The 25,318-nt window shown below is 44.3% G+C and overlaps 1 protein-coding gene across 1 annotated transcript; it reads left to right on the plus strand.

Moving 5' to 3' along the window:
- The first annotated feature begins 4,369 nt into the window (after positions 1-4,369).
- CD9 (CD9 molecule) lies at positions 4,370-24,145 on the plus strand. The gene is made up of 8 exons (XM_021540060.3): positions 4,370-4,494; positions 15,364-15,463; positions 18,223-18,320; positions 19,506-19,580; positions 20,547-20,639; positions 21,194-21,283; positions 22,944-23,027; positions 23,791-24,145. The coding sequence occupies exons 1-8, from the start codon at positions 4,429-4,431 to the stop codon at positions 23,854-23,856; spliced, it is 672 nt and encodes a 223-aa protein (XP_021395735.1). The 5' UTR covers positions 4,370-4,428; the 3' UTR covers positions 23,857-24,145.
- Positions 24,146-25,318: the final 1,173 nt, after the last annotated feature.

The following is a 25,318-nucleotide window of genomic DNA, read 5'->3' on the forward strand; positions in this document are numbered from 1 at the left end:
TATGGATACCAAACACCAAACACATTTTTACCAGCACTGGAAAAAAAGGACAATGCCTTCCACATAATGCTATCAGCATGAGTGACTCTGTGAGTCATTTTTGCAGTGACTCATTCCATTTTGCAATGGAATGCCAGTCTTGACTCTCCAGCTCCAAGACCAGCCTCTCGCTCACAGCCTCAGATGTGGAAGGAACCACTCACCCATCACCATTCCAAAATATTCCTGTGTTGAAATAAACCAAAGTACCTTAAAATTAGTTTGGAAAGGTGAGACCAGAAGTAAGGCAGTTAGTGTTATTTTCCATGGACAAGCTCAAGAGTTTAGGATGACCCAGATGACATCAGCATAGGATCTGTGACTTCCTATTTCCTCCTTCCTCTCAAAATCCATCCCCAACTCCCTGACAGCAGAGAACTGTGTTTGTACAGCCTCACTGTTCACCAGACAGACAGATCCAGCCCAGCATCACAGTCCCTGCTAAAAAAAAACCCAATCACTGAAGCTAAAAAGCAAGCAAAACAACCTTCAGGTTTTTAATTTTGTGACTGGCTTGGGCAGTCAAAGATGTAACTTTTCTACAAAGAACAAAATGTTGTTGTTGTATTTCTCCTTTAACTGACACTCAAAAAATTTGTTAATCCCTGTCCTTTGGTGGGGAAAGCCTTGTACTTTATCTCTCTGCAGTTCCCACCGTTTATGCCTGGCTTTTTAAGGGAGCTAAAACCTTTTAAAAGACCTGGAACTGTTTATGCAAAGAAGGTTAAAGGCCTCAAGCCAGTTGACACTAGTCCTTCCAAATATTCTTAAGGCAGGGATATCAGGAAAACAGGTCAAGGAGGCAGGGAATTCTGCAGTTCTTACCAGAGAATCCCACCATCCTTAAATACAGTCAGGAGAGAAACCCCTCCTCTCCTTTGCCTTCCTATATTAATCAAAGGATCAGGGTCCTTTGGATTGTGCAGTCTGAGGAGAAAATCTTTCCTGGCGAGAAGCAAATGCTTCTCCTCTTCACTATTGGCCCAAACATGACATTCAGTTTCACATTTAAATAGGATAAAATAACTCAGCCTACCTGTAGAGAAAAGTTCTACAGATAGTTAGTGCTGGGTCTAGATTGTTGAAAGTGTAATTTTAAAAGGCTTCTGGTAAACTCTGATTGGTTGTTTGTTTTTTTTTTTTTTTGTTAGTAATATCCTGAATTTGCTTTTCTCTGTGCCAGGACAAAATAACTCTTTAACCACCCAGGGTAATTTTAAGTGCAGATAATAAATATTTCATGTAAAATGCCTATTATCCCATGCAAATACAAAGTGTCAAAATAATAAATCAGTGTGAAGTACTTCTACAAGGGTCATTAACTTCCTTTAGTGATTTCTATTATGCAGAAATTCAGTTGATTACTATCTCATTCCACTAGTTAGAGAAGTTCAGGTGTGGTCAGAGAATTGCATCTACCAGATCGTTACACCCTGGAAGAGTGAAACATAAATGTTCTCGCCAGATACTTTGTATGGAATGGAAAAAAAAAAAAAACAAACAAGAACAAAAAAAAAAAAAAAAACCAAAAAAAAACCAAAAAAAAACCCCACAAAAAAAAATCCAAGCCACAGCATTATTTTCCTTCCATATTCTCAAGAATACTGAAGATGTACAAACACATTTTACTTCCTCATAACTTAATTTGCCAGGTGAATGGGGAGTGTTTAATTTTTTTTCAAATGCACAGGAGGTTTTTATTGAACAGGTCCATTTCTTGCCTCTGATCAAAAGGTTACTGCCCATGAATTTTAAAGAAAGTTGTTTTAACGCAATATTAGCATAAGAAGCTTAATAATACAAAGCTAGGAGGGAAATTATCCAAAGTTCTTCTGTGATCCTTAATTTTAGAAACTTAAGGGAAGCTATATTACTGATGCTACCTAACAGCATAAATCTTAATGGCAAAGTGACAAAAGAAAACCAACCCAGAAGATACACAGAAAACCTTGCTCAGTTACCAGGAGAGTTTAGTCACATACATTTGTTAACTCCATCCTTTCTGGATCATTATTGTTGTGGCCGGCCTCCATCCCTCTGCTTCTCTTTATTTTATAGGAAAGGTATTCCTGATTTTCAGCATGTCAGATAGGTGAGATGGTATACAAGCCCCCTTTCATTAAAAGATAAGCTGCAGTCCAACACCACTGGCAATTAAAGCCCTGCTAAGAGTTTTCTTATGGGTAAGAACAGCCAGCCTCCTGTGACACCAGCTGGGGTGACCCATCCACTGAGGTCTAAAGCAGCACTTCCCACCTGCAAACCCTGAATATCATTCCAGGTCTGCAGGAAAAAATGTATGAAGTATAAAAAGAGATGCTGGTGGAAAGAGGAAGTGACTTTTTCACAGGCTTCCCAAGCTATGGAGCAATCTGTGGTGGGGTCAGCAGGAAATGACCAGAGACCTCACAAAGACACAAAGAGTCTGTAACCAGAAATATTTGGAAACCCTATTCTTGCTCATCTGACCATCTCACAGAAGGTCCTGAAGTCAATGACCTCACTAAAGTGGCAAAAAATAGACAGCTCATTTTGAAATATACTTCCATACCATTTTTTTTTCTCAGGGACCTCACATGACATCTTAAGAACCAACAGCTTCAAAGGAACAATATTCAATACTGCAACTTCTACTCAGCAATATTTCCTCCTCCGTTCTCAAAACAGTTAGAAAAAACTGAAGGGAGAAAAGGAAAACCACCAAGAGGAATTTAAGAACTGCATTGGAGTGGGGAGGGTAAGGAATAAGAAAGAAAAATCAATAGAATGAAACACAAATTTCAATCCTACAAGCAGCTATTTTTTAACTAACAGCATAAATTCTTAATGGGAAAGTGTCAAAAGAAAACCAACCCAGAAGTTACACAGAAAACCTTGCTCAGTTTCCAGTTACCATGAGAGTTTAGTCACATGCATTTGTTAACTTCATCCTTTCTGCATCTATATTGTTGTGGCCTCCATCCCTCTGCTTCCCTTTATTTTATAGGAAAGGTATTCCTGATTTGTAACCTGCTCTGGGAAGCAGCTGCCCAAGCCAGCATCTCCCCCTCCGTATTGCCTCTGGAATGTGCTGTATCTTATCCTTTATTTTGGCAACAAAAACTCCAATATGTTTTTATTTGCATTTCAGCATGGCTTTTCTGTTTTTACTGTTCTGTTTGGGTGTTTTTTTGACTCTCAATACCTGATTAATTTCTAATCCCACTGTATGAAATTAAGGTACAAGCCCTCAGTTTTCACCCCTGAGCTAAGAGGCTCAGATGCTGAGTGCAGAACACCCTGTTACGATGAAAGGGAAATTCTTAGTTGAAATTTACCTTGTTTTTTCTCACAACTGGGATGACCTAAGAGCACGTGTGCAACCAGCTACCATGGATCAGTTGGTAGGCTGAAACTTACCCGCCTTATTTTCCTAAAGTGGATGTTTGTAATTTCATACAAAGTTATATTTGAAGACATATTTGAAATATTAAAGGAATTGAACTACGCTGTAAGTTTATCTTGTGTGAGAAAACATCCATTTAAGCTAGATGGATTCATTTTAAACTAAACATCCAGCAGAGGCCACAAAGGTGATGAGGGCTCTGGACCATCTCTGCAGGAGCTGGGCCTGATTATTAAGAGGAGTCAGAAAGGGGATCTCATTAATGCATATAAATAACTCAAAGCAGGTGTCAAGAGGATGGTGCCGGACTCTCTTCTGTGGTGCCCAGCGACAGGACAGGGAGCAATGGCCATAAACTAAAACAAGAAGTTCCACCACAAGACGAGGAAGAGTTTCTTTACGATAAGGGTGGCAGAGCACCGCAACAGGCTGCCTAGGGAGGGCGTGTGGATTCTTTTCTCTCAGGACACATTCCAAACCCACCTGGAAACATTCCTGTGTCGCCTGCTCTGGGTGACGCTGCCTTGGTTGGACTGGGTGACCTACAGAGGTCCCTTCCAGCCCTAAGGGTTCTGAGATCTGTACCAAAAGCAGGCCGGACTGGGGTGGTGGGCTGGATTATACATTAGGAGGAAGTTTTGCACCCAGAGGGCGGCGGTGGGGCACTGAGCGGGCTCTCCAGGGAATGGCCACAACCCCAACCCTGCCAGGGTGGGATCGCAGAGGCGGCGCCGCGCAGGGCCGGCAGCGGGACCCCGACGTTCCCGGGGCTTCCCCTCCATGCCGGGACATTTCCGAGCCCCAAGGCTGGCGGGGCCCGGCCCCGTGTGGCGCTGCCGGAGCCCGCCCGGCCTGGGGCGGAGAGGGGCGGCCGCAGGTGCGGGGCGCGGCCGGGGGCGGCCCCGGGGGCGGGCAGGGGAGTCCCCGAGCGGCCCGGGCAGGGCCGCATTTAAGGAGCGGCGTCGGAGCGCGGCAGCCTGGTGACCGCGCCCGCAGCCGCCACCATGCCCGTCAAAGGAGGCACCAAGTGCATCAAGTACCTGCTCTTCGGCTTCAACTTCATCTTCTGGGTGAGGCGCCCCGGGCTGCGTCCCCCGCGCTGCCCGGCGAGGAGCCCGCGGGACGGGGATGGAGGGGACGCGCCGGGAGCCGCGTTTGGTTTGGTTTTTTGATGCCTGTTTTTTGCTGGTTTCTCCACTTGCTGCCCCCCGCCGGAAGGAGAGGGAGCGGGTGCCGGCGTGCTCACCGCTTTATTTTTCACGTTTTTGGGGTTTTATCGAAAGGCGGGTTGAGGGCGCTGCCAGGCGGGGAGGGGGTGCTGGGTTTGTGCAATTCTGCTCCCACTGTGCATCCCCAGCACTGCACACAATCCTCTCCCTAAAACTGTGCGCAGGTCGGGCTCCCTGCCGGCTTTCCCGGTGCCGGGGCTGAGCCCGAGGTGAGCCGGCTCCTCGCAAGTTGTCGTGTGTGTGAGCTCCTCGTTGTCGGTGGGAGCTGTGGCTTCCCTTCGGGTTTAATCTCCTGGAGCAGACCGGCACCCCTCGAATCGCGTCTCCGGTGTGGTTCCTGGCCGGCGTGAGAAAGCATGGCTGAGCCGAGAGGTTGGAGCTGTCCTCAAGCCCTCGGGGCGTGGGCACCTCGATTTAGCGCTGGCTCCTGCGTGGAAAATTACTGCGGGAGCCGCTCGTATGCCTGACGGATAGGAGCAAAGTGTGTGGCTTCAAAAGCTGCGTCTTCTCTCGGCTGTTGGCCGCGGTGTGGCTGTGATGTGGAGGAATGAAGTTGGAGCTGCGGGAAGAAGCCGCGTCTGGAGTCAGTCGCAGCACTGCCCGTGGGACGAGTGGAAGTTGCCGTGTTAATAATGGGCGAAGTGCTCGGGATGTCTCGATGCCGAAATGGGTTGCAGCAGAGTTGAGAATACACAGCTGGGCTGCAGTTGAGGGAAGCTGTGCAAAACTTGACCCAAAAAAGCATATTTTGCCACCCGGGACTCGCCAGCAGCGCTGTCGCATTTGCAGGGTTAGAGCTGATCAGAAGGAAAAGCCTAATAAAACATTGTCTGAAACTTACATTCAAGTGAGTTTCTAAACCTGTTAAACGAGACTGAAGTACTCGTGGTTTGCCTTGTTTTTGTTTGTTTATTTCAAAGCCGTAGACTTTCTGCAGAGTATTTTATGGGACAAAAATTCTTGTTGTGGCAACGGCATTGCCTCAAAGAAGCTTTTAACCTGAGCTTCACCAGCTTGTCTAGGGACCAGGGCTGAGAATAGGGAGAGAGTTTTTGTTTAGCTCGGGATCTACTTGTCGCTTGGGAGTGTCATGATCATGAAGTGCTCAGGCTTTACTTCTACCTTTAGGGGTGCTCGCGAATACAGAATTGTACTGGTGACGGGGTGGATGGAAGGAGAGTGGTGCTGCTGCCCAGAGGAGCTGCGAGATGATGGCTTTTCAAGTTGGCTTCTTGAGGCTAGCAGTATGCAGCTAGGATGTGGGAAAGAGAAGAGGAAGAAAAAAGGAATTAAAAGGAGATAAATGCATCTTGGTGATCCCAGTAAGTGTCTGGAGGCCCCAAGAGGCAGTGAGATGCAAGCAGCTTGGTTCAGCCAGAGATAAGGGAGTGTTTGACCAGCTGGAGTGATCCTTGGTTTGTGGGGACCACCACATGTCATTGTGGCCTGCTGAAAACAGTTGAAGGGGAGTTTAGGGGGTATGGTGTTAGCAAACCTTGTGTCCTCTATGGAGAAATAAAGTAGCTGTATCTTGGGTTATTCCATATTGAACAGCATAAAAAGAAAGGTGTTGTGGAGCTGCCAGCATTAAAAGGCAAGAACCACCCTAATAAGAAAAAAGGCTGTAATGTTTTATTATGGCTTTGCAGATGTGAAAAATCTGTGAAGTAATGGAAGTGTGTTAACAAAACTTGTTGTGCTCAAGTGCGATTCTGTACCTCTGTTTTTTGAAATAAGTTGCCTCAAAAGGATAGGTCAGGAATTTCAGTGGTCTGCAGCAACCCTGCACAGAAGGCTGTGGGTGCCACGTTAGGTGGAATGTACTTGCTTCCATCAGAGGCTTGAACAAGGGTAAGAGGAAGTAGAAAGTCTCAAACAACTTGGTAAAGGAAGCTATTGAAATAAAAATTGAAACTTTCAAATTTGAAGCTGTATGCAAAGGAAGGAAATAAAGGTTCATAAATGCTGCTAATGTTAGCCAAAGGAAAGCTTTAGGAGTAATTTGCAAAAGCAAACCCAAGTAACATACCCCTTCTCAGACACATGAGGAAAAGAGTTTCTCAGGGAGTTCTTCCAGACAGTAATGGCTCCAGGTATAAAAGTTTTGGGAGTGATGTTCAGCAGGACTTTATTTTACTGGGGAAGATTTTCACAGAGTTCTGTGCCATAACCTGTCTTTGACTCTGAATCCTGCACAGGCTTGAACTGACCTTTTGATGCAAAGGAAGTGAAACAGGAGGAGCAGCAAATGTTTGATTAACAATTCTCCAAGGTCACACAACACTTCAGAACATTTAAGTGAGTTGTGATTAGGTAACTCCCCCTGCCTACCATCCCTTCTCTGAGCTGGAATGCAACGAATTGGAGGCTGGGTTTTTGCTTTAGGGTAGTCTGGAGCACACAGGGAGTAGCACACATGGACTATCTGGAGAGAAGATTCCTTAAAAGCTGGTGTACATGTACAGGAGTGACTAGCTACTGCAAGGGGAAGTCAGACTTCATGAAGATGCTGCCTTAGAGCAGAAGCCTGAATGTTGGAGAAGGCGAGGACTGGTTGGCGTTGGTTCACTTGTTCAATATCTCCTGGAAATCTCAGGCCTCTTGTGCAAACCAGGCAGTCCTGGAGTAAGATCCTGGCAAGAATGAGGTAGATGGGTATTGGAGTGGAGGCAGGGCTGTGGTGAGGTGCAGCTCTGCTATTGCAGAGAGAAGCACTGTGCTGGTCAGTATAGCCCCACCTCATCTGAAGAAGAACAGAGGGTACTGCTGGGGTGCTAGCTGGCACCCGTCGTCCAGGGTGATGGAGGTGATAACTGCCAGCTGTCAGAACAGGGTGTGTGACTCTAAACAAAGGCAGGCATCAGGTAATTCCCATGGAAGGCACCAGCAGAAGCTGCCTGGAGATAGGAACTAAATGCTATCAGCTGCTGCCATGGAGCAGTGAAGCCTTGGGAGAAAAGAATCTATGATGTCTTTACAAAAGCACCAGGTGAGTGCTCAGTGTCAACAGAGCAAAACCAGCTTCAGAAATGAAGGACTGAGAGAAGATAGAATATGGTGCGTAAAGCTCCCAAAATCAATGGCATGCTGGTGTCCCACAGTCCTGCAGGCTGCTCTGGTCATCTGCCTGCCTTGAGAGGATCACAGAGAAACTTGGTAATGTTTGGAAAAGAAAGAGGACTGTTTCTGTCATCAGCAATTCTATCTTCAGCATGGAAATGTGCTAGAAATCCTTAGGATCATGATTGTTCAGGCACTAGGTAGGGCCTGACTGTATTGAAAGGGGCAGTGAGCAAGAGCTGTGGGATATTAAGCCAGGAAAGAGGACATTTTTGGAAGGAAAGTGTCACTGTGGGGATAGTGGTGATGCTTTCTCCTCAGAGGGGTAGGTTGGTGAAGGGATAAGTGGTTAATCACAGAATTAATTAGGTTGGAAAAGACCTTTAAGATCATCTAGTCCAACCTGCTAATATGGAGTTCAGTAGCCTTTTGTTAATTTTTTCTTCTCTCAAGGTGCTGTTCATATCCTAGCACAATCTTTAAATGCTCAGCATGTAGCCCAGGAGGTTGGTCCTGGGAAATGCTACCTTCTTTCCTGTTTTCTTAACCCTTCCTGAAGATCTCGTGCTTGATTGATCTGATGGCCTTTCTCTAGCTGGGGAGGCTGGGCATTAACATGGCATTCTCTGAAACTTTTGGGGCTTCAGAGTTTGGCTTAAAATGTTCTTGTGGCCTAAATGGAAGGAAGGGGACATCTTTGGATGTTTGCACCAAGTCCAGTTAAGCATGGATCCATAAGTTTTGGGATTCAATCCTCTCTTTTGAGGGGTAGGAATTAGGGATGGCTGTGTTTCCTCTTGGGATGGAATGTTGCAGCAGGCTCCTTGCTGCTCTTGTGCTGTCCTTGCTGGGGCTGGTGTTCTCCCACCCATGTTTGCAAGCAGCTCTGCTGTCTTGGCATGGCCAGTGCTGGCCCTGGCATCCCTGACAGTCTGCTTTCTAATCATACAAGTTTGGGGGCTGTTTTGGCCTGTGGGAGGGAGGTGTCAAGCCTGATACAGAACTAAAATTTTTTTTCCCACCAGGCTGGCTTGAGCTTGGCAAGAAGTCAATGGAAACAACACATTTCATGCCTTAAACCTGAGCAGTGGAGTGGTCTTAGCAAAGTTGCCTTGGACCAACCTTAGTGTGAGCAATGCTGGATTGCTTTGAGTTGTGTGAGTGACTGCCTTTAGCTGTGCTCCCTTAACTCCTTGGGTTTGCTCAGGCTTGTTGGTCCTGGTGATGAAGTCTTTTCCTAGGAAAACTGTGGGCTTCTGAGCAACCTGGATCACACTAGGCAAATGCCTGCCTGTTCTCCCACTGCCTCCTGATGCTGAACAAAAGCAAGGACTTGCATTAATGCTGGGTTTTCCTCTTGTTAATTTTGTGGAATATGAAGATGTCTGCTGCTAATATTTATGGTTTAATGTATTTTAGGCAAGCAAGTGCTGTAGCACAGAGTTGATGCTGAAATTTTGAGCAGTCATTTTCTTGTTCCTTTTCACTATTGGGCAGCTCTCTTGCCCTGACTTCCTACTCTCCAGAGTGCTGCGTGTTTTATGAATAAATACATTTGTGTGTGGTAGTGCCTGCTGGAGTAAGATGAGCAGAATAAGGCCTGGAGAGCCCTTTTCCTTCTGTAGCTTGAAGATATCTGTGGTTTTGTTCTGAGCCCTAATCTCAGCTGTTTTTGTGCACCAACAACAGCAATTCAGAGGATCTTTCTTCCTCCAAGAGAGGACTTGCAGGATGGGCAGGGAAATATGCACGAGTCTCTTAGTATGTATATATGCAGGCACATGTGAAAACCCCAGAAATTAGTTGCTTTTGCTTTCTGTATAGAACTGGTGCAGTTGCTGGCTACAGTGTAAGAATCTAATGCTGCTTGGGCTCAGCTCAGTGTCTATTGACTCCAGTAAGTTCTGTGGAGTCAGGAATGGAGTTTGGAGTATGTTGCCTTGAGAAGCCTGATGTGAAGCTTCTTAGAGTTCCAGCAGTTCTGGCTCCTATTTGCAATTCTAATTGCAAATATAGTAGACTTACTTCTGAATAGGAACTTGTATGAAATGGGCACTAGTCTTGGCAGTGGTTCAGGAATTTTGTAATGCTGCTCCTACTGTACTGGAGCACCATTTTATTGCAAAAAGTGTTGTGGCATTAACATAGACCACAACATTCTTGAAACTAGCTAAGCAGAAAGAAAATACTTCCTTTCCAATCCACTTTTTTCCAAACTAGTTTGAAAATAGCTGCAGTTTCTTGTATAACTGCAAGCCCCCATTAGCACAAGTGTTTCAAAACTCTGAAAACCTGTGCTGCTGTGGATAACACTAATTCTGTAATTGAGGGTTTAGAGTGATGTTGAGCCTCACCTGTACTTACTGTTTATGCGTTTTTATTTATGGAGTACCAGCCAGTGAAAGGACAGAAACAGTTCATTACTACTCATAATGTTCTCAATTTCTTTGCATGTGCTTTGCAACGTTGTAGATCTGGTCCTAGCTTTCTTAGTTCAGTCTAAAACAGTAAGAAGTAAATTCTTATGCAGTCAGGTTTTTAGCTTAAAGTTCAAGTGTTTATCAAATGAAGATGGTGACTTTTTAATATCTTATTGTCACATCCTGTTGTAAACCCATATATGGAACAGTAGTGTTAAGCCTGACATACCATCTTACTTCAAGAAAAAAAAAGGTGTTCTGTTAGATGACAACACTGAAAATAGTATTTATTTTTGACTGACTTCTTTATTTTCACCTGATGATGTACCTTCTGCTAGAGGTAATGCCATGAGCATGGTAGAAGTTGTATGTAAACTTGGCCTGAAGGTGTCAAAATGGCAAAACCCACCTTTTTTTTTTTTTTTTTTTTTTTTTGTGCAAGGGCGTTTATTTTTACAGGCTTTGAGCCATTTATCAGGCGGTCTTGAACTGTCTGATTACTTCCCTATCCCTGCCTCCACCCTGTGGAAGTGCAGGAAGGGCTGGGGAAGGGTGTCCCCTTCCCAAAGCTTTGTCTGCTGGGACAAAGAACTGTCTGAGGACTTGGTAAGTGCTTGGACCTTGAGCTCCTTGAGAGGCAATTCCGCCTGTGGAAATATAAGATGCTCTAAGAGGTCTGAGGCAAATGGGCTGATTGTCCCTTAACAAGGGAACAAGGTCAGACGGGACTGAACAAAATGGTCCTTCCAAAATAGTGGTTAAATCAAAAATAAACTTCCTAGCTTTTCAAAATAGCGTCACACATTGTGCTGGTATGGGTTGTGTTAACACAATTGGTGTTTTGGATTTGTTTGGTTTTTTTGTTTGATTGGGGGTTTTTGTTGTTTGTTTTTTTTTTTTGTTTTGGTTTGGGGTTTTTTTGTGGTGGTTTTTGGTTTCTTTGTTTTGTTTTTTGTTTTGCTTTTTTTTTTTGGTGGTGGTGGTGGTTTTTTTTAAAAAAAAATCTCAAGGTTTTAAAATGTGTTTATGGCATTATTATTAAATATAAGGGTTTCCTGTGTAAGCCTTCTGCTGGGGGAGTGATATCTGCAAAACCTCGTGTGTCAGAGCGGGACAGAAATCCTGTGGGAATTGTTTGGTAGTGTGAGAGTGGGACAGAAATCCTGTGGGAATTGTTTGGTAGTGTGAGAGTGGGACAGAAATCCTGTGGGAATTGTTTGGTAGTGTGAGAGTGGGACAGAAATCCTGTGGGAATTGTTTGGTAGTGTCAGAGCTGGACAGAAATCCTGTGGGAATTGTTTGGTAGTGTCAGAGCGGGACAGAAATCCTATGGGAATTGTTTGGTAGTGTCAGAGCTGGACAGAAATCCTGTGGGAATTGTTTGGTAGTGTGAGAGTGGGGCAGATATCCTGTAGGAATTTTTTGGTAGTGTGAGAGTGGGGCAGATATCCTGTAGGAATTTTTTGGTAGTGTTCAGTGCTGAGGCACACTGAACTCAAGCTCAGGTCAGCCAGGGGTGGTGAGGGGAGGAAGGCAGAGTGTTCAGTGTGGCTGCAGCCTCCAGGATACACAGGTTTTCTCATCTCCAGTGCATCCTGACTAGCTCAGGTCCTTTCTCACTTTTCTCACATGGAAGGCTGGGACACGCCTTTAGATGTACCCAGAGGCGAAGCAAGGGAAACATGCAGGGCTATGTAAGAAAGGAAGATAGACCAAAAAAGCTGTTTTTCCTGTTGGAACAGGCAGAAAGCTGCATGGCAGGAGTGAGCTTTAGGGGCAAAGGGGGTGTGTGTCCATGTAATCGACAAAAAAAACAACCTGAGAAGCCTCCACAGGGCTGGGAGAGGAGTGGCCAGGTAGTTTTACCATTGTTGCAGCCCTGGAACAGCCAAGCAGAGCAGGAATGAGCTGGGAGTAGTGGTTAGGGCAAACAAGGAAGCCTGGTTTGTTGGAGCAGGGAAGTCAGTGGTGTAATTGTGCCAGGACATACTTGGAAAATCACTGCCACAAACTTTTCCAAAACAGCAAAGTGAACAGTATCCATTTAACTTCACGTTTTGGCCAGATTGGAAAAAACACAACCAGCTCTCTTTGCTGTACTTGTCACTATGGAAACATACTACTTACCTGTCTGATAAGCTCACAAACCCATCCTCTTTGTGTATGTGAAACCAGACAAAATGGATTACTTTCAGGAGTACAGTGTTGTTCTTTTCCAGCTAAATTTCTTTCAGCGCAGGATAGAGCTACTCTGAATTTTTAGAATGCTGAACACAGTATTGCTCAACTCCTGTGACAAATTAGGTCTGTTGGATGGGGAATCCCCTTGGATTACCAAAAAAATACCAGCAACAATTAGATTATCTGGGGATCTGCTTCCATACAGCCGAGGCTGGGGGCTTTGCACCCCTTTCCCAAGGAAGGAAAAACTCCCAAACCATCCCAGCACCAGTCCCATCCTGCTGGCATAGCAAGGGTGAGCAGGGAGGTTTGACAGTGCCTCAGTCTCTAGTGTGCCACACTGGCCAGGGATGCTGGCAAATGCCCGTAGAGCTGTGCTTTTCTCTTCCTCAGAGGCTGGTGTTGCTGTGTCCTCATTTCTCCCTTGTTTTGATGGAAACTTGAAGCTTCAAGTTTCTTGACTGCTGCTTTAAAACTGCCTTTTTTTAGTTCAGTGGTCAGTGTGGGTAGGAAGAGCACAAACTGAGAGCATAAGTCGGCTTTCCTTAAGGAACTGAGACAGAAAGTCTCTTATTCTTGCATGAAGAAAGACTTATTCTTGCATTTTATTTCTAATCCACCATGCAGAGAATTATCACTCTGTTTAATTCTACCACTTTTTTTAGTGCTGTGCAGCAGTTCACTGGCATGACGTGTTATCACTGTTCTGTGATCCTGTAAGTCTCTTGTCTCCCTGGCATCTTCTTAAATCTTTCCCACAGAGTGACTGCTTTTCCAAGGAGAAAACATGCCATGTACCTCTGTGTGCTGCTGGGGAAGAGTTAAATTTGTGTTTTGAAAGAAACTATATGAGGTACATCATCTCTGCCCAATGTGAACAGACCAGTTTGTTTCTGGAGGCCATTAACTGAGCCTTCTCCTTTGCTTTTGGAATCTTAAGATTATCTGCTTGGTTACAGCATGGCTTAAGAGTTTCTTTTCTTCAGTTTTACAGTCCTTTTCTGTGCCCTGCTCCATTTGCAGAGCTCCCTACTCAAGTACTAGAACTTGTCAAGCTGTAAATAAATTTGGTAGGTGAGAAGAGCTGGGTGTTCAGCCTTGTGGCTTCACAATTTGTGAGTTCCTGGCAAAACCAGCGGAGGCTCTAGATTTCTTCTAATGATGGGATCTGGATCAGCTATAAAAGCTGACAACTGCTGGATGACCCAGAAGAGGGATCCTCAAGCAGAGTGTTATTGAACACTGGGTTGTGGGAATGTGTCTGGTGACTTAACATCAGTCTCAAAGCAGAGTTTTTTACATCACTAAGCCTTTCTGATGTTTGAATGGGGGTGAGATGAGGTGGCAAAGGCTTTTTGAAGTGATGATGCAGGCGGGAGAGCAGGTAGAGCAGTAACCCTTGTCTCTGTCAGCTCTCTTTTGTGCCTCTCCCTCCCCTCGGGGTGCAGCTGTGGCACAAGAAATTGAAATAATGACACTGTTGTGGCGTTCTGGGTTGTACCAAGGTGCTCCAGCATAATTTAATCATCTTGTCAGGGTGGCCCTAGCAAGGCAAGCAGGAGGTGTGTGCAGGTGTGCCTTGGGAGTAAGCACCAGAAACACCAACAAAGGCCTTTTGCTTAGGTCTGGAATCCTCCAGGTGGTTTTATATGGCTTTGGGTTGTGTGTCATTTGATCTGTTTTCCCAGCTACAGCCCTGCAGCTCCTCTTGGAGGCAGGCCTGGCACTCGGGTTCCTGCCATACAGGAAAAGCTGGTTTAGGAAAGCTGGGGCTGTCTGTGAGCAGGGAGAAGGGATGCTCAGGCTCCCACCTCTCAGGTGGGCTTGGTGTGGAAGGGATGTTGTATCCTTAGGTGCTCACCAAGGGAATGCTGCCCATATTCCCACTAAAAATTGCCATTGTTAAACAATTCCCAGTTTCTTAGAGGCAAATCAGGAATGTTGTTTCTTTCTGCAAGGACCTTCTTATCAGAGGTCAGGCGTTGTTGGGATTTTCTTTTTGCTTTTCATGTGTGCTTTGCCTGACCAAAGCACCAGACTTCATAAACTTACTGCTCACTCTTAAGTTTAAATTTTTAATGTCTGCTGCAATATTTGAGGTTTCTGTCCTCATCTCACTTTTGTAGAACTTTTTTTAATAGTTAAATGATCTTCAAAGGAAGAGCTGGGAAGCACACTGCAGCTTTATACTTTGTCTGGTCTCTTCATTTTTTTACAAGCAAGAAAACTCCATTTTTTTTTTCTTTTTTAAAGGGGGATTCAGTCTATTCAAAGCAAACTGTTGCCATTGGCCTTATCAGAGTGCAATTCGCTCTCTTGCAACACTTCCTGTGGCTTTTGCCAGCTGTTTCATCCAGAGGCTAATTTATACACAAAGTGACTTGCTGCAAACACAAGCACCAATGTTAAGAGGAACCTGGAGGCATACAGGCAGAGATGATAAAATTAAATATTACCTAAAATTTGATTGTATTGCTCCAGATCAGCAATGTTCTACTGCTGCAGCTGGTATTTTCTTATTCCTGTCAGTGTGGTTACTTAATGGGTTGGTTTTATCTTGTTTGGCAAGAGCAGCACTCTTCCTGAACTCCCTTCCATGGTACACAGAACTCTCATCAGTCTGCTTAATACACCAAAACTTCCAGCTGGCCTCACAAGGCACTTTTCCTTGTGATACACTTGCTCTTCAGTGTGAAGCTTTAAGGTCACTAAGCCATGCAATGTCTGCAGCCACCCAGAATAAAAGAATGTGTGGAAGGATCACTGGAAATACCGACACTTGGCTAAACCTTGGATATTTTCAGAAAGGAACAACAATGGAATTGTTCTCCTGTGGCATTGGAGTTTATATTATGTAAATGCCTCTGTCCAGGTGCCTCATGTCTGGAACTTCGTTTATATGTTGGTATCCCCATCCTTTTATGCTTGTCCTTCGTCACCAGCTCTTTAAATAAAAGCTGTATCCTGTGTTTGCTTCTGATTTTGTTATTAATGCAAGGCTGGGTGGATTAGTTGGTATCATTTTAACAAGCCTTCCTTGTTCTTACAGCTTGCAGGGACAGCAGTGCTTGCAATTGGACTATGGCTTCACTTTGATTCACAGACCAAAAGCGTCTTTGAACTGGAATCTGACACAAAGTTTTACACAGGTGAGCTGGGGGATCGCTCAGGGGATAAGGTCACATTTTTGTGCCCTAATTTCCAGGCCACTCAGAAACCTTGGCCTTTCTTAAAGAGTGAAAAGGCAAAACAGCCTGAGAGCAGCTTCCCTGGCTGTTGGGGGCAGCTTCCCCTATGAGCTCTTGTGCAGACAGCAGTGCTGTCATGTGAATGGGTTCTTGGCTCTTCAGCCTTTTTCCCACAGAAGTTTGTCTCTGTTGCTGTCAGTAAATATTTTGTAATCCCAGGGGCTCCTGGAAGACAGAGGATGTTTCTTCCTGATGCTCGTCACCATATGTGTCAGCAAAGTTTCACACTAAACCAATTGAGTAATTAGTATTTTTTCTCCAGAGTGACCAACCTGAGCTACCCAAAACACAACTCTGTTGCCTCATTTCTCAGAAGGAGCACGTGCACTGTTGTCTAACTTGTAAAGCCCCACGTCTCCTAATTCATCCTGAGCTGAATGGGAGGAATGCACAAATATCTTGGTGCATATGAGAATTATTCCAGCCAGCAGGGATCAATGTAGCTTTAGCTAGACCATATGGAAGGTGTTTGTAAGATCATTAATTAGGGGACACACACATTTTTAGTTAGTTAATGTCATAGGAATTCCTAAATGAACTGGATTTTATCTGAACTTTGATTTTGATCTCTACAGTCGCTTTTAAGCTTGGGCAGGGGAGCACACATAATTTGGTTATTGTCACCTGTAGGTGCTCAGACCCTTGGAGCACCTCTGCTATGATGAAAGGCTGAGGAATTGGGATTGGTGGGGAACAGAAGGCTTTGGGGTGACCTCACTGTGGCCTTTCAGTACCTGAAGGGAACCCACAGGAAGGATGGAGAGAAACTCTTGACAAGGGCCTGGAGTGACAGAACAAGGGGGAATGGCTTCACACGGACAGAGAGCAGGGTTAGACTGGATATAAGAAGAAATTCTTCCCTGTGTGAGTGGTGATGCCCTGACACAGGTTGCCCAGAGCAGCTGTGGCTGCCCCATCCCTGGAAGCCCAGGGCCAGGCTGGATGGGGCTCTGAGCAACCTGGGCTAGTGGAAGGTGTCCCTGCCTGTGGCAGGGGGCTGGAATTAGGCAATCTTTAAAGTCTTTAAAGGATAGCTTCATCTTTCTCTTGCCAAAAAACTGTCTTCTGTCCTTGGCTACTCAGCTGTGACAGCTCCCAGGCTGGTGTCTGAAGGGTCACTTGCAAGGAGGTGCAATTTATGCTGCAGCCTCTTAGTCCTAGGGTGGCCTGTACCTGCAGGGAATACTGTTAGGAATGGTGTAGAGGCCAGAGTTGGGAATATTGAGATGCTCATGGGACTTCACAAGGAAGCTGCAGGCATGCAGACAGGTTATCTGTGGGAAAATCTGTGGTTTGACCTTGATATGATGGCATCTTAGCAAACTGGATGGTTCTTGGAGCTGCCAGAAAGAGTCCCAGATGTTTCTAAGTGGACCTCAGAAAAAGAACAGAACTCTAAACTTGGCTGTTGAGCTGAATATTTAACAAGTCTTATTTTGGGTAGTCTAAAACAACTCTTTCACCTCCTAAAACATACATTTTTTATGGTGTGATGCTTAAGCTACTGGCTGGATGCAGCCAGTGAAACCTGCTTGAAATCTCTGTAGGTTTAACTGAGTTTTAAAAAGAAGCTCAGTAGGAATTTCTGCTGCAACATAATTTTCTGGGAGTAGTTACTGACTGCAGTAAGTTACAAAGCAAGTTACCTCAAAGGCTTTCTGCACAACTCAATATGGAATAAGTGGTACTGATGGACCTTTTTTCCCCCTTCTTCTTCAAAATGGAAAAAGGTTAAGCTGAGGTTAAAAAGTCCATATGGGAATTTCCTCCTGATAAGAAATGTCAGGTTTAATCCCTTACAAATGCTGCATTAAGGAGATGTTTATTTTGGCAGCTAATCTTATTGGTTTGCATCTAGAATATTTCACTTGCAAATGCTTACATCTGGCTCCCTTTAATTAGTATTGATTGGGTCCCTGAACTGTTTCTATGTCCCAATTGATAGAAGTGTCCTGCTTGTTCAATGTGCTTTGTGCTGATTCTTTGATGCTTCACCACCCCTGTAATATTCCTTGCCATCCTTTGGGAGTTTTCTTGTTTTTTTGCTCACCACAACTTGCTGCTGTCTCCAGCTCACAGCTATGATGATTAGGCTGGTTGTTCCCAAGTTCAGGAGCCAGAGGATTTGGTGTAAATGGAGCCTTTTACCTCAGAAATGTTTTCTCTTTCTGCTTCAACATACTCACTACCTTATTTCTGGGCAGAGTAGTTTACAAGACCAGACATTTTTTTAATAATCTGGAGAAGCATCTGCTTCAAGACTTTGCAGTTGTTGATAAATCACTGTTCCAGTTGTCTCTATCTTCACCTGAGGAGAAGTTGATAACTCTTGGCTCTGGGAGAAGCTGATGTAAAAAGTGTCTTACAGCTTGTCTTAGATGGCTTTATCTTGCCCATTTTCTAAAGCTTGTGAAACTGCAATAGGGGTACACATTGTGTCAAAATGAAGGTTTTATATATAATTTTTTCAGATGCATTTGCTTTGAAAATTAAGCACAAGCCTCTTTTCTCTATTTTTTTTTTTTTTTTAACTTGAAATACCTCGGTAAAAAAACTTAAACCTTGGCAAAAGCTACCAATGCTGTTTGTGGAGTAATTAATTTCATACCTTGCTTCTGAGGTCTCAATGACCTGCACACCTTTGTCTTCCTCCTCCCTAGGTGTTTACATCCTTATTGGAGCTGGTGCCCTTATGATGCTGGTTGGTTTCTTGGGATGTTGTGGTGCATCACAGGAATCTCAGTGTATGCTTGGCCTGGTAAGTGCTCAGGGTAATGCTTAAATTTTTGAGCAGCATGATGAGTAAGGAAGGAAAATATTACTGTGTAAATCAAGGGCAGGAGATTGTGGACCCAGAACAATCAGAGCGTTTAAATTCATGGTCACCTACACAATGCTAAAATGTTAAATATAGTTCTCATTTCTGGCCGGAAATCCAGATGCTCCTGCTGCATTTGAACAGAGGATGATATCAAGAGGCTGGATGTGTCTGACATACACTGAAGTGTCAAGGCTGGGAATATTGTGAACACAGAACTAAAATATTGATAAGAACAGTGCTATCATTGCTAGACAGTTCATTGTGGATTCTGAAGGTGGTGCAGTCTTTAATCTCTGAGACCAGAACTGTGGTATTTGGTGCTTGAAACAACAAGGCTCTACTGTTGATAATCACAGGATGAGCTCTTCTAGTTGACAACTGCTCTGAAAGCCAATTACTGGAGAGCAACCTCATTGTTTTCAGACTGGGGGGGCCAGTAGAGCTTACTGGGTTCATGCACATCTGTGCACTTGCAAAACTACTCATCCAAATAACCAGGAGGCTTAGTTAATAAAAGTCAACTACTACAGACACTGAAAGAACAATTCCCCTTCTGTGTCACAGAAGAACCTAAATTCAAGTATTTGTTGCAAATGATACCTCTAGCCCTTTGAAATTCTGAGTATCTCTTTAAAGTGCTCCTAAATGATAGTAGTGTTTTGGGTCTGGTAGTCAGTGAGAGACAGAACACTTTTGTGTTTTATGGGATATACAACAAAATGACCAGTAGCTCTCTGGGAGTTGGTGGCAAGCCAGGAATTAAGTAATGACTCCTAAAGCAACAGGAGTGACAAACCAGAGTAAAGAATTGGTACAAGCTGTTGTGATGTGTCTGGATGACTTGGGCAGCTTCAAAGTTGGAGTTAACAGATGATTGGCTTTAATTAACACTGATCAAAAAGCAGGATTGCTGCTTGAAAAGCACTGCCAGACTTTGTGACGCTCCTGGGAAGAAGTGCTGACCCAGTGTCCTTTTTCCTGGTGTTACCAATGTCTCAGACCTCCAACTGCAACCTGCTCGAGTGACACCTCCCACAAGTCTGGACAAACTTGCAGTGTGTGTGTGTGATGCTGGTTTGTGGTGCTCTGGCCTTCATGAATAACGCAGTCTTTCTTTTCTAGTTCTTCTTCTTCCTTTTTGTGATTTTTGCCCTTGAAATTGCTGCTGGGATCTGGGGATTTTCAAATAAAGAAAAGGTAGGTTTATACTCTTTAAAGTTGGGAGTGGTGGGATGCTGGAACAGGTTTCCCAGAAAAGCTGTGGCTGCTCCATCCCTGGCAGTGTCCAAGGCCAGGCTGGATGGGGCTCTGAGCAGCCTGGGCTAGTGGAAGGTGTCCCTGCCCATGGCAGAGGGGCAGGACTTAGGTGATCTCAAAATCTCCTTTCTGACCCCAAACACTCCATGATTCTATGAATGTGCCCACAGTCAGCAATCTGCTGACATCTATATTAGTACAAGTCAAATCCTTATTACCCAGGGAATTTGGGGGAGAGGAAAAAGGCTGATTCAAGCAAAACAACATAAAAAATCTAACTGTAGTATTTAAACATGAGACTGTATCAGGGAAGCCAGAGTCCAAGAATCTGTTGCATGCTAGAGGTGCCCTCCGGAGAGTACCTGACTGAGCTGTGAGGTGAAGCAGGCTGGCTGGGAGGCTTTACCACTTCCAGAGGGGAGCTGGGACAGCTGAGAGCTGAGTGTATCTGCACCTGAAGCATGACTAATATGGCCTCTCCCTCCCGAGCCATCAAGATTCTGTCTTGTTTCAAAATCACATGCTTGGTGACCAGGGTTGCTTTTCTGCTCACTTTGTATTATACAATAGGGAAATATAGAAACTTCTGGAGTATAGTAGAATAGGGAATATTTTTGGGCAGTCAGTGGGCAAAGGCTTGGTTCTCTCAATCCTGTTAGAAGGTCAGAGATTTGGAAGGGGAAACAGTCTTACTGTTTAGGTGTGGCTATTAAAGTAAGTGTACAGTTATTTCTCACCTGAAACAGGTGAGCCTTCTGTCCACCTTCTATTTGTACATGGCAGAAGAATGGGTGTTGTAGGCTGCAGGAGTTTTGATGACTGACTTGCTGAAAGCAAGATTTTCATAATTAATACAAGGTACAGCACTAACACACCATTAATACACAACTCTTTGCTTTTCCTTAGATTATTAGTGAGTTAAAGGAGTTCTACAATGACACCTACAGAAAGAGAGTTCAGCCAGGTGCCAGAGACACCCTGAAAGCACTTCACTTTGCTGTAAGTATATGGTTCTGCTTAACCTGGAAAGTAATGCAGCTGTTCCTTACACTGTTACTCATGCCACCTAGTCCCCTGTACAAATTTTTTACTTGTTAGAAGAAACCAAAGATCGCAGAGAAGTGTGGTATAAATGAATTCAGGATGCCTTTTTTTTTTTGTCCTCTGAAGTGTCTAGAACTAGTTCTTGTTTTTGTAAAGCTCAGCAGCAGACTGGGAAACCCTGGATCTGTGCTACTGAGCTACTGGCACCCTAGTATGCACACGTGCATATCTGTGTTCAGCCTTGTGTCTGTAAGGAGCACAGGCTGTTGCCAAAATGATTTTGTGTGTACTTAAAGAGATCTAGCTCTTCCTTTCAGAAACTTGTCCTTCAATTTAATAAAGGTTTGTTAAAATTAGGTTTATAGCAGTCATTTTGACAGGACTTGGGCTGTAATAAAAACTAGCATAAATTATTTGGGGTTTTTTGTTTGTTTGTTTGTTTTACCAAGATTACTGAACAAAAATAAGGATTGTTTAACCTGGGGCTCTTTTTGTGTTTTCTGTTGTAGCTAAACTGCTGTGGCCTCAATGGAGCTATAGAGCCCCAGTACATGGACACCTGTCCAGCAAAGACAGTGTCTGAGTCATTCTCTGTGAAGGTAAAGCTTGATATAATTCACCATCAGCTCTGCCCAGTGGGTAGAGTAAGAAACACGCTTCAGGAAACCCTCCTAGTCTGTGGGAAATGCCCATGTCACACTGCTGTGGCAGTCTTTGTCTGTGATCAGGCTGGTGGTGAAAAACAAACCCACCATTAGCATGGAAAGAACAAGCAGGAAGTCTGACCTTGTTCAGGATATGTGCAGTCTATGTGTCACAGACTCACTGCTGGGGTGGGCAGTGGAAGATCAAAAGTTTGCCTAGAAAGAACCTCCTCACAATGCCTTGAGAGCTCTGTTCTCCTCAGTGCATCTTCCTGGTGTTTGCTGGGAGCTGTCAACTCCCTCCTGCTTGGGGAGAAGTAGAGCTTGGGGTGGGAGCAAGTCTGAAGCTTCAGCAAGGACAGGGAGAGGGGGGTAAGGGTTGGTAGCCTGTTCAGGTGAGTTGGTGACTGTGAAGGCAGTTCTGTAAATCAGGTTTCCCTGCTGGAGTATTGCTGCAGAGGTGCCTGTGTACCAAAAAATAACAGGAGAAAACAGCTTTTGTAGTTTTTAACCACCCTTTTTTCTCTTTTCCTTACAAGCATCCTGTGTTCTTGCTTTATGCTCCAAGACAGTTTGAGTCCTTCTATGGTTCTTACCATGCAGGAATTCAATTAATGACTTGGGGTTTTTTAACTTTAATTAACAATTCACATATCTGCCCACATGAGACCATTCAGTCTTTATCTTTAGTCCTGTCTGTGCAGTTTGATTTGGAGTGTGTGGGAGTAGCTGAGCCTGCATGCAGGTTTTGTTTAGTTTTATTCTGCTGTGTGTTTTAGCTTCATCTGTTGACTTCATCTTGTGATGCCCATTCCCAATTGTAGAAAAACAGTGGATAGATTACAAGATCAAAGGGCTGTAATGGAGTGTGCCTCTAAGAAGCAGTGCTGTGTTGGTATTTTGATTGAACTGACTCATTCTCATCAGTATACCCCTTTAATCTCAGATTCAGTATTTCTTTCTAGACTGGATAAGGAACAGCAACAGAAAAAGGTAGTTTTCAGCAGCTCACTGATGTTTGCTGCTGCAACAAGCAGGACAGAGGCTGGGATGAGACTTTGACCACCTACCAAGCTCTGAAAGATTTATACCTCTGTAAAAGTGCCTTGTGCTTTTTATTGGCCAGCATGTGTCTGTTCTGGGGAAAGGACTATACTTTTTTATTTTTTAGTTGCAAAGGTAAATTATTTGTCCTGGTAGCATTAAACTGGCCCCTCTATGGATCTGCCCCTAGCCTAGGGTATCCTGATATTCCCATGTACTGTGGGTTCATGAGGTGTCTGCAAAATTACAGTAGCAATTGGCAATATCGAGTGGCTTTAAATCTCATTTGATAAGGGGTAAGCAATGCATCATCTGAAGTGCTGACAGCCAGTGGTAACAAGCCAAGCCTGATCAACTGCATGTTCAGATTGCTGTAGTCAAGGTGCTGTTAACAAGTCTGAGGTACTTGAAGAGTAGATGTAAACTTCTCTATCAGCTCTTGTGTAGGACCATCCCTGGCTCTCTTTAAGGATGCAACAGTAAAGGCCAGATCAAAGCAGCTTCTAAAAGATGAGTCTTCAAATGAACCTTGTGTGTGTAAAACACTAATGAAGCATCTGTTCCATTTCAGCCCTGCCCTGATGCCATTGATTATGTCTTCAAATCCAAATTCAATGTCATTGGAGCAGTTGGCCTTGGCATTGCTGTAATGATGGTGAGTTTCCAGATTATTTAGAGGGTGCTCGGAGGATACACAGAGCAGAAGTCTTGTAGAGCAGTGCCTAGCCCTGCAGCCCACAAGGCCATTCTGCTGAGGACAAGTCCCAGCAGGATCAGGGTGTGTGCTGCAGGGCCCTGAGGCAGTGCAGAGGCTGGGATGTCTCAGGCCTCCCTGCTTCTGCTTTGGATTAGGATCTGCCTCCTTGCACTCTTAGCAATTATGAAATCAGTGATGTATGTATATATGGAGTGAAGATGTATGGATCATGTTGCTGGCCCACATCTTAATCCTAATATCTGCTGGGGATTCTTCTCTTTCCTTTGTAACAATTACAGGCTCTGCTAGAGGGCTGAAATAACAGCCCTGTGCTAGAGGGCTGCTAAAAAAACTTGCACTTGTGTTTGACCTCTCTGGAGAAAAGCATATATTGTGATGATCAAAGCTTTCTTAGGAGATATGGCAGTGGTTTATAGTTGCTGGTGCTGTGCCAGGGCCAGAAGTTGGACTTGAAGATCCTTTTGGGTCCCTTCCAACTTGACATACTCTGTTTTCAAGTACAGAGATGAGTGGGATTCCTGGGAATGAACTATGGAGATTGGGAGGTAGGGAATGACAGGGTAAAGTGTAAAAATACAGAATAAATGTGACCTCTGGGCTGTGAAGAGCAGCTTGTCCTCATGCTGATAAAAGCACATGTTCTTATCATGCTTCTCATGCTTTCCTTTCCCGATTTCTAATCTGTGTGCTTTCTCTGCAGATTGTTGGCATGATATTCAGTATGGTTCTGTGCTGTGCCATCCGCAGAGAAAGAGAGATGGTCTAAGAGCTGCAAACCCAAGATTTCTGCACTATAAAAATCCTCACCATTAACTTTCGCGTTCTGAGAGCATTTCTAAAATGTTATATATTTGTTACCTTTTTAATGCTTTATTTGGTACTGATGTAGGTTTGCTTTTTACGGTACAGGTTAAAATGATAAAGGTTTATCTGACTCAAGACAAACATTGTACATAAAATATCTGACTTTCTTGAAACTTACATAATTTGGATGTAATTTATGTTGGAGACAATTTGATACTTAATAAAGAGTAAGATGTATTGTTTGTGGGGGAGAGGAGATGTTGCTATGTTGATTGATCCCACTGTTTGATGCATAGAAAGGAGTTGAGGTTGCACAACATGTTAAGTGTTTTTGGGATAATGCAGGAAAGCACTCCTATGCTAATGCCCCATGTTAGAAGGGAATGGGAGATGCTGTCAGAAGCATGTCAGGGAAGGTGTGATCATGCCTCTTTCCTTGGTGTGTGTGTGAATGAAAGCAGGTCTTAAGTACATTCCTAAATGTCACTGCTGTAGCACTTACTGTCACCTCCCTGGAGGGTGGCAGAGGCTGGCTGTCACACAGGTGATGTGCAGGCAGTGGTAGCTCAATGCAGCCAGGCTGGGCTCTGCCTTGGGGCCAGCTGGGCTTCCTGACATCAACCTGTCTGCTGGCACCTGGCATGGCCTTGGCAGGGCACATTGCCTACTGAATGCTCAGGATTTTTTTCACTGGCTGGCTTGGGGCTTTGTTTCCCTAAAGCCAGTGAGATGCAGTCTCAAGGGCTTACAACACGTGCCAAATCTCAGGTTTCCAAGTGGAATAAACCTAAGTTGCATGAGCAGTTATGCATGAACCTAAGTGTCCAGCTCTGCAGTTGCAGAGCTGAGGCTGTCCTGTTTCAGTATAAATATGGGTATGGGAGAGAGCAGAGACACCAGTGTGGAACTCTTAGCCTATAGAATTACCAAGTTGTCCAGTATTTCTACTCTAAATTGCTTTCAAGTGGGTTGTTTTTTTTTTTTTTTGGTCTCTTAAATACTTCCTGGTGGGAGCTACCTCTGGGCTTACCAGCAGGTTGCTGTGCTGTTCCTGTACCTGGTGCTTGCTTACTGTACAATCTCATCTGTGTTCTTGGAAGCTTCTGGTCTCTGTCCTCTGGGTAATACAAATGTCTCTGAGTAGTCTTTGCTTGTTCCCCTCTTTCTCCTGTGAAGAGGTTGGTATTTATTATGAGAAATAACAGAAATGGTGGCTGTCAGGCTCTGCTGATGCATGAATGTATTGTCACCTTTGCGTTACCCACTGTCTCTTGTCTAAGGGAGCGATGCAGCTCTCCTCTGTAACATGTTGCACTGTTCTGTGTTCATGGGCCTTCTTTAAAAAAAAAAAAAAATTTAAAAAAGTCAAATGGTAATCATGCTTTTGTGTGTCTTGCAGAGACTGAAATTATTCCAGAAAGGAA

Source organism: Lonchura striata, chromosome 1A, assembly GCF_050655825.1.
Source record: "Lonchura striata isolate lonStrDom1 chromosome 1A, ASM5065582v1, whole genome shotgun sequence".
In the NCBI taxonomy this organism is placed as follows: Eukaryota; Metazoa; Chordata; class Aves; order Passeriformes; family Estrildidae; genus Lonchura; species Lonchura striata.

Coding starts and splice junctions, on each gene's coding strand:
- CD9 (XM_021540060.3), top strand. CDS start 4,429: ATGCCCGTCAAAGGAGGCACCAAGTGCATCAAGTACCTGCTCTTCGGC. Junction 19,581..20,546: donor GATTTTCAAATAAAGAAAAG/GTAGGTTTATAC, acceptor GCTTTTCCTTAG/ATTATTAGTGAGTTAAAGGA. Junction 21,284..22,943: donor CTGAGTCATTCTCTGTGAAG/GTAAAGCTTGAT, acceptor GTTCCATTTCAG/CCCTGCCCTGATGCCATTGA.